At 44.8% G+C, this 9,344-nt stretch overlaps 1 protein-coding gene across 3 annotated transcripts in view; it reads left to right on the top strand.

The window, feature by feature from the left end:
• The window catches only part of POLR1A (RNA polymerase I subunit A), an 87,342-nt gene that overhangs the window by 53,343 nt on the left and 24,655 nt on the right, over positions 1 to 9,344 (top strand). For all 3 annotated transcript variants that reach the window (XM_025050891.1, XM_025050890.1, XM_025050888.1), the window contains exons 15-19: positions 619 to 768; positions 1,877 to 2,060; positions 4,464 to 4,546; positions 4,663 to 4,821; positions 8,612 to 8,710. In XM_025050891.1, coding sequence (XP_024906659.1) covers positions 619 to 768; positions 1,877 to 2,060; positions 4,464 to 4,546; positions 4,663 to 4,821; positions 8,612 to 8,710 — 675 coding nt within the window. The remainder of the gene's footprint in view (positions 1 to 618; positions 769 to 1,876; positions 2,061 to 4,463; positions 4,547 to 4,662; positions 4,822 to 8,611; positions 8,711 to 9,344) is intronic.

Below are 9,344 nucleotides of genomic sequence, written 5' to 3'. Positions count from 1 at the left end.
CCTTCCCTGGTGCCCACCAGGAAGTCAAAGCTATTCTGTGGAATGACATTATTGACTGTCTAATGGTTGTCGTCGATTTCGATGTGGCCCAAAGGAGGGCTGCTCTGAGGAGCGTTCTTCAACCTCTGCCTCAGTGCTAGGCCTGACATCATGTCGGGCCAACTTCTGGCAGAAGGCAGCATTACGAGCCCCGCCATCTCTCCCAGCCCTGCTGTCTTTGCTTTTGTTTTTTACCACGTCCTCGAATCTTTTTACTATGACTCCACAGCAGTTTACATTTTTTCTCTCCTTCCTTTTGTCTAACAGGAACTTAATGTTGTTTTTACAGGTCTGGGAGATTGTTCACTTTAACAGTTATTTTAGCGAATAAAAATCCCAGTGAGGTTCTTAGTTGTACGTTTGTTTCTGCTCCTAAGCTCCCTCCTAGATCATGTGAGTAGACTAGAACTAAGATTAGCTTATCCCACAGAGGTGGAAATGGCCGTTTTTCTTGCTTTACCTACAGATCATGAGAATAGAGTCGTCTGGTTTTTCAGGATAAATAGGAACGGAAAGTCCTAAAAGGGAATTTCTCATCTTCTCTTCCTGCCATCAACTTTGTCTTCTTTTTTCTCCCAGGTCGTGTCGACGCTGCTCATAAACATAATCCCAGAGGAGCACATCCCATTGAATTTATCGGGCAAGGCGAAGATCAGCGGGAAAGCCTGGGTGAAAGAGTCTCCTCGACCTGTTCCCGGCTTTAACCCCAACTCCATGTGCGAGTCCCAGGTACGGCTGCCTAGCCGTTTCAGCTAGAATCCCCTAGTCCCGGGTTTAGACAGATTGATTTAAAACAGAGAAATGGAGGCATGTGCACAGAAGCAGGTGTTGTAGCTCATATGAGAAGGAGTTATGCCCAACTTGGTATCAACTTTTGGTTTAGAAAGCGTCAGAGTTGATTGCTAGCATTCGGCCCTCTGTAAAACTTGGAACCACCTTAGAGAGGCTTCTGCAGCAGACGGCCTCTGGACTTGCTCTGCAAAGCTTGGAAATACAGAGCCTGTGTTTTTCCTTGAGACCCTTGAATGGCTGAAGATCATGAAACTGCTGTGAGGTTTTACTCCTGTCAGCTCCATGCCTTAGGAAGCAGGCCTCAAGGGGCAACCCCAGGGCAGCCAAACCCAGGCACAGTGCTGCTGTAAGAGAGCAAGACTGTGGCCCCACACTAAAGATTTCCAAAGCCTCTGCATGTTCTTGGTGGTATCCCCCTCACAAGTGCTTTGTTACCAGGTCTAAGAGATATTCCATTAGAACTGAAGCTGCCACTTTTCTTTCCCTTTACAGATTATATGCTTAATGCATGTTACATTTTGCAACCAGAAATCTTTCTTTTAATTAGTTTCTAATTCATTAATTCCACTTAGTGAAAGTATAAATTCAGACCTTAAAGAATGTTAGAATGTTACGTTGTTCTTATTTCCAGGGTGCAGAGGAGGGAGTACCTAAGCCAAGGTCATGGTTATAAAGTTTAGACTGTAAATGTTCTCATTTCTAGTCACAAAGTTTTTGTCAAGGGTACCTGATCTCGAGTCAGTATGGGTAGGTGGGATGAGTAGGACATATAAACACACTAAAATGTCTGTGTGTGTATGTGTGCTTGCACGTGTGTGTGTGTGTGATGTAGTCCCTGAAAAAAATTTTTTAATGGTCTAGATGTGCTCACCTCCTTTATTAAAAAAAAATGCGTCCAATTATACTCTTCTTCTTTCTATCAAAGACGAGGTCGGTTACAGTGCAGAGACAGACACAAGAAGGTTAATAAACCAGAACGAAGGGGAGGGGTGGCTCACAAGAGGCGTCACCTCCAGCCCAACATTGGTGGCCCTCCCTTCTGCAGGTGATCATCAGGGAAGGGGAGCTGCTCTGCGGAGTGCTGGACAAAGCGCACTATGGGAGCTCTGCCTACGGCCTGGTCCACTGCTGCTATGAGATCTACGGAGGGCAGACCAGTGGCAAGGTTCTCACCTGCCTGGCCCGACTTTTCACTGCCTACCTGCAGCTATACAGAGGCTTCACCTTGGGTAAGTGGCAGATGAGTGGCCCTGGGGGCCCCTCTCTTGGCCAGCATGCCCACCAGGATGCCTCCCACCTCTACTAACAGCCTCCAGGGAAGCAGCCAGTCTCCTTCTACAAGGATGTCCTCACTTGACAGCCTTGCTCCTTGTTAGTGCTTTCCACCCCTCCCTCACAACCAGTGTTTCTTCACTATCTACAGTGCAGAGTGACCTTCTCTGTCCCCATTTCCATTCTGTCTTTTTCTCAATCCCACCCTTTACAGTTTTCTGTCCCTGAGTTTGATTTTTCACTCACACTCATCTCCATTCTCCCTTGTAAGTGCCCTTTCAGAATTCCCTGGCCATTCTGCGTTCTGCAAAGAGTTTTCCCTGTTGTCAAAACTGGCCGCACCTCCCAGCACAGTGCGGGCATCGATGCTGTTGGAATCGCCATGTTGGGGCAGGCCTATTGATGTGATCCTCAGATAAGCAGAAGACCTACCTTGTTTCCTCCCTGGAAATGAGTGTGCACTGTTTTAGGAAGTTGACTTTGAAGAAGAAAACAAGTGAGCTTTTACTTTCTGTGCACTGGGTAGAATTGAGATCAGAAGTTCTGCTCAAGGGCTTGGCCTCTAGTTGATCTTATTCAGGGTGGCGCATCTCTGAATACATGGAGTGGAGCCCAAGCCCTTCTGCAGTGATCCTGTGAGGAGTAAGTGACATACTACACATTGAGCATGAGCTAGTGAGTGGGAATTGTCTAGTCGATGATACCATTAGTGGTGGAAGTGAGACTACTCTGTGGATTTGCTTGAGTGAAGGCACAGTGAGAGTCCCACCATGGGGCCAGAGGGCCTGCCACAGCCGAAGTGTGTTCATTGGCCTGCAGTGGGGCCTGCATAATTGTATAATATGTGTATTAATTTTAGAAAAGTCTAAATAAATACAAACGTGAAAATAATTTAAAATCACCCGGCATTCAGTTGCCAGAGGTAACCACCAATATTGATTTGATGCGCATCTTTCTGGACATTTCAAGTGCAAACACATTCAGAAAAAATGGGATCCTATGCTACCTGCTGTTTTGTAATCTCTAACCTCCCCCCCGCCCCATTTGCAAATATATTCGTAAATAACCTTTTGGGTGAACTAATATAAATCTACATCTTCAGGTCTGTGGCTACAGATTATTCCAGTTGTGTATATGTACTATATTTAACTGGTTATTAATCATTTAGGCTGTTTCTTGGTTTTCACTTTAATACCGCATGAGTAACCTTGGACAAATATCTGTAAAAAACACAAAGTAAAGGAAGATCCCCTGCCCAGGTCATAGTGAGCATCAGCCCTAACAAATAAGTCCTGCTCGCTTCTCCGCTTAGCACATGGCACCAAGAGGAATTGGCCCCTGCGTGCAAAGAGCACCCTGATGCCTCCAGGCTGGGAGGGGAGTGGGGCCAAGCTGGGCATAGAGCTCTGAGGGAAGGGCGGGCTAGAGAAGTTTTCTTCACTCCAGCCCTCATAGCCAGAGGGGTCAGTGAAGGGCAAGGAAGTGTCCTGGAGGTGACCCCATGGAAGGACCTGTTATTGTGGCTCCCTCACAGAGGGACTGTTTCTTCCCCCTCCCACTCACACGTGTTCTTTAGAGGCCCTCAAGCGTCCAGGACATTGCATCGGGGGTTCCAGATATTTCAATCCAGCTTTTGAACAGTGTAGCCATTGTTTTCCTTCCCACTCAGATCTTGGCTGAGGGACTTTTGACTCCAGTATACAGATATAAACAGAAAATAGTTGGTTGAAAAATGAAGTGGAAAGACGTCCTCCCAAAGTGAGGAATTCCTCAGCTATGGAGCCAGAAGGACAGCCTTAACAGAAATGACTCAGGCTTCCATCCTGGGGAGGAACTTATAACGGTAGTCCCTGCCACCAGGCTCGAGTGTGCCAGTGTCTGTATCTGTACATCCATCCTCACAACTCTGTGAGGTGGTCCCTGTGACACGTGACTTCTGGGAATCAAAACTGAGAAGTTCTACCCCTCCCTCTCTTCTTTTCCTAAACTCAGTTTTTCTCCAAAACCTCTTCCTCACCTCTAGCCCATTCATCCAACATATATTTATTGAGTAGAGGCCATAGAACTGATGACTAAGAGCACAAGTTTGGACTTGAGCCTGGGTTTACTTTTTAGCTATGTAACCCTGGGCAAGTGACTCAAGTCTGAGCCTTAGTTTTGTCGTTGGTAAAATGGAGAGTATAATGTTTGGCCTCATAATTGCTTAAGAGATGGGAGCACTTAAGAGATGGTAGCAGTCTCTTCAGGATGTTAATGTCATCATAATTCAGGTGCTCCCGGGTGTGCGACGCTACCCATGCCCTGCCCTCACTGAATTTACGTCCTCTGAGAAGTCAGGCCTTGTCTGTTTCACTTTGCAGGCATGGAAGACATCTTGGTTACACCCAAGGCAGACGGCAAGAGACACAGGATCATCGGCGAGTCCACCCACTGTGGGCCCCGGGTGAGGAGGGGCTGGGAGGCCACGGCCTGCCTCAGAGGCTCATCTTTCCTGCAGAGTGAAACCCACACCCTCCGCACTTGGCTGCTGCCTCCAACGTGTTCCTTTTCTCATTCTAGGCTGTCAGGGCTGCCTTAAACCTGCCAGAAACTGCATCATGTGATGAGGTCCGAGGGAAATGGCAGGATGCCCATCTGGGCAAAGACCAGAGGGATTTTAACATGATCGATCTAAAGTTCAAGGAGGAAGTGAACCATTACAGTAATGAGATTAACAAGGTTAGTCTGGCAGTGGGTACACTTATCACCACCATTTTGAATGCTGGTTTTTTAAAAAATTACATTTTGATTCTCATTTGGGTCCCTTCAGAGCAATTTGGCTATTTAACAGCTGACTAGGTGAGATGTGAAGTGAGATGTGCAAAATCCATTTTGAAGAGCCAAGGGCTTCATTCCCTCACCCAGTTAGGGTCAGGAAAGGTCTTCACCTAATACTGAGAGGGAATGCTTTGCACTGTTTTTCTTTTTAAGTGTTCGTATTTTGGGGGTGACCACATTAAAGGGGACTGAAGAAAGACTTTCCTATAGTGCCACTGCTGGGTAGAGGAGCAGAATGAAGGACCCAAAATACCATTGCTGCATATATAGTGGAGCCAGGGGCAAGGACCTGGATTTAAATCCTATCTCTGATGTTTATTTACTTTGTGACCTCAGGCAAGTGATATAACCAGTCTGTGCCTTGGTTTTCTTAAGTGAAGGTAGGGAAGTGAGGAGCACCTACCTCATTGGGTTGCTGGGAGGATTAAAGACCGAACCTACACAATGCTCTTGGCATGGTGGGCGTACCGGGGAAGTCCTCCAGAGTCCCTGTCTGCTTTTCCACCAAGCCATTTCCAGTGCAGTTAAGAAAGAGGAGGGAAATCCCTACAGGAGCCAAGACCACAGTCTGGTTCTCTCTACCTTATCGTCCCAAAGTTCGGACTTCCTGTCCTGCGACTTGAAGCCACCAGCCTGACCCTCACCCTGCATCCTAGAGAAAAGGCCAACACTCCACAGAGCCAATGTTTGCCTGTGATATGTTCTTGACTGTCTTTCAGCAGCCCTTAGGCTGCCAAGAACACGAACCTCTCATTGGTACAAGCTCGTCTTTGAGAGGTTTTGTTCAGAGGAACCTTCACCGAGAACCTGGAGGCTCAGTTTTCAGGGTTGCCTGGGAATGCTGGGTTGGGGCATTGTCCCAGAGACATCTTAGAATTGCTTCTTGTCCCTCCAGCCCCGCTCTTACCACCCACTCTGCCTTTTTTCCACTCTGCCTCTTCTGCATTGGGCTGGGTCTCTGCAACCCTTGGCAGAGGCTTAAATAGACTTAGCCCCCTCCCAGCATCTCCCCAGGTTCAGCTTCAGGGCTTGGCCTGCTTGCACTGGCTCTGGAGCTGAAGCAAGCCTCCCACATGATGCTCAGGCAGCATGTTGGTAAATGCGAATATGATAAGAGACATTGATCATCATTGCCAGGTGTTTAGGAACCAAGGCCATGCTCTCCTGGGTAATTTTCAAGGTTATTGCCTTAAATATATTTTTTAATAATTAACATGTTTTTAATTGACAGTTGGAATATGATATTATGTTAGTTTCAGTTGGATAACATATTGATTAGACATTATATAACTTACAAAGTGATCACTTCGATAAATTTAGTACCCATCTGACACCGTACATAGTCACAATACTACCAACTATACTCCCTATGCAAATACTTTACATCCCCGTGACTATCCTGTAACTACCAATTTGTACTCCTTAATCCCTTCCCCCTTTTTCACTGAACCCCAACTCCCCTCCTATCTGGTAACCCTCTAAGTGTTCTCTGTATCTATGAGTTTGTTTCTGTTTGTTTGTTTGTTTGTTTTGTTCTTTAGATTCCACATGTACATGAAGTCATATGGCATTTGTCTTTCTCTGTCTGACTCACTACACTCAGCGTAATACCTTCTAGGTCTGTCATGAAATATCTTTTTCTATCCCTTTACTTTCCATCTGTGTGTGTCTTTTAATCTGGGCAGCATATGTAAGGGTCTTGTTTTCTTATCCGTTTAGCCATTTGATCTTTTGATTGGATCATTTAATTCTTTTTCATTTGAAGTACTTATTGAGAGATATGTAGTTGTTGCCATTCTTTATTTATATTTTCGATACATATTTTTTTCTTCTTCTTAAAGACATCCCTCCAACATTTCCTGTAATACTGCCTTCGTGATGATGAACTCCTTTTGCTTCTTTTTGTCTGGAAAGCTCTTATTATTCCTTCGATTGTAAATGATAGCTTTGCTGGGTAAAGTAGTCTTGGTTGTAGGTCCTTGCTTTTCATCACTGTGAATATTGCCTGCCAATCCCTTCTGGCCTAAAGAGTTTCTGTTGAAAAATCAGCTGGAAAGTCTTATGGGAGCTCCTTTGTAGGTAATTAACTGCTTTTTTCTTGTTGCTTTTAATATTCTCTCTTTGTATTTAACCTTTGGCTTTTTAATTATGATGTGTCTTAATGTGGGCCTCTCTGGGTTCATCTTGTTTGGGACACTGTGCTTCCTGGAGTTGTAGGTCTATTTCCGTCATTATTTCTTCTAATAGATTTTCAATTCCTTGCTCTCTCTCTCCTCCTTTTGGTACCTCTATGATGTGTTTTTAAGCTTGATGTTGTCCCAGAGGGTCTCCTTAAACTATCCTCATTTTGGGGGATTCTTTTTGTTGCTGTCCAGATTGGGTGTTGTCTGCTACCTTATCTTTTAAATCATTGATTTGATCTTGTTTCATCTAATCTACTATTGATTTTTCCTAAGATATTCTTCATTTCAGTTATTATATTCTTCATTTCTGACTGGTTCCTTTTTATGTTTTCTGTCTCCACTTTTATGTTTTCTGTCTCTTTGTTAAAGTTCTCACTAAGTTCATCTGCTCTTCTCCTATATTCAGTGAGCATCTTTATAACCAGTGTTTTGAACTCTGAATCTGGTAGATTGCTTTGTCTCCATTTTGTTTACTTCTTTTTCTGGAGCTTTATTCTGTTCTTTCATGGCGACATATTTTTTTTCTTATTATTTTTCCTGCCTCCCTGTGTTTGTTTCTATGTATTAGGTAGGGCTGCTATGTCTCCCAGTCTTAGTGGAGTGGCATTATGTAATAGGTGTACTGTGGGGCTCAGTGGCACAGTCTTTCCTGTCCACCTGAGCCAGGTGCTCCAGGTATGTCCCTTGTATGGGTTGTGTGCCCTCCTGTTGTAGTTGAGCCTTGGTTGCTGTTTGCACATTAATGGGAGGGATTGACTCTCGGGCCGATTGATTTTGAGGACTGGCTATTAAGTGGCCACCTTACAAAGCAGGATTTAGTAGGGCTCTGGTGTGTGCCCAGTCTGCCTTTTGGGTGTATCATCCTCAGATATGACCCTAATGGTGCTCCAGCTCAGACCAAAGCTGACCACTGCATATACAGGCCAGGGCCTCCTGGGAGGGGCCCTGCCACAGGCCAAGTTCAGCTGCAGCCTGTACCCTGCCCAGGGCCACCTGGCATGAGCCACCAAGTAGTCCATAGATGGCCACCACCCACGCTGGGCTTGGATGTGCCTCAAGAATCCAAGCCACAAACTGAGACTGGCTGCTGCTAGTGCCAGGCTGCTCAACAAGAGATACAGGGCACACCAAGGCCAGATGCTGCTCTTTTAGGTTTTGTGAACCTTTATGAGAGTTTAAGAAAGTCTATAGCATGAGCCAAGACAGGCCATTTGTATGGAAAATCCACATGTGCTGGCCCCTCTGCTTCTCCCTTTTTGCTGCCCCAGCGACAGGAACCTCAGGCTTCATGACAGAGAGTATCAAGAGCAGAACACGTGGCCATTGCTAGACTTCTCTCTAGGGGATCTAGCAAGAGAGTTGATGCCAAATGAGATGTCTTCTTAACTCAAGTGGGGTTTGGCACTTATCTCTGAATAGTCTGAGTTTGTTGCCTCCACATTCTGGATTTACCTTGAGACTTCAAAAGGGGGTGAGGTCACTGACCATTGTATTTATTTAATCCACAGGCATGCATGCCTTTTGGCCTGCACAGACAGTTCCCAGAGAACAACCTGCAGATGATGGTGCAGTCTGGAGCCAAAGGTTCAACTGTGAACACCATGCAGGTGTGAGCAAAGGCGGGCTGGCTGATTTGCTAGAGGGTGGGGTGATAGCAAGAGTTAGTTTTCAGATTTGTTTCTGATTTTAAAAAGATCCACATTGTATATAAAACATGGCAAGTGCTGGAAAATAAAAAAGCATGCAGAAAAGAGTATAGAAGCTAACCACCATTAACACCTCAACATTATAAACAAACAGATATAAGTATCTAGATAGTGATACGTATAATATAGGTAGATATTATAAATTTATATACTGTATTATCATATTACATATATTCACATTATATAAAACACTGTATGTATATGTATATATATAAAATCTTAGCTTAGACCCTGTAATTTTGCATAATCTGCTTTTTCCTTTTAGTATTATGTTATACGTGTTTCCTTAGAGGTATCTAACCCTTAATTTGAGGCCTCTTATCTCCTCAGATTATTGTAGTGCTATGGCAGCATTTTCACAGTTCTTAGTAACTTTTTTTTTTAATCTTGACCTTGAGAGAGTCTTAAGGACCATCTCATTGTTTGGTGAGTTGAGAGTCATAAGAATGGGCTTAAAAGGGTGAAGGCCATCAGAAAGCCTGTTTTGACTAAAGTAAAATCTGGACACACTACTCTTCCCCCTCCTCCCCCCGCC

Source organism: Pteropus alecto, unplaced genomic scaffold, assembly GCF_000325575.1.
Source record: "Pteropus alecto unplaced genomic scaffold, ASM32557v1 scaffold117, whole genome shotgun sequence".
Lineage (NCBI taxonomy): Eukaryota > Metazoa > Chordata > Mammalia > Chiroptera > Pteropodidae > Pteropus > Pteropus alecto.
This window is presented reverse-complemented; position numbering and strand designations above follow the sequence as displayed.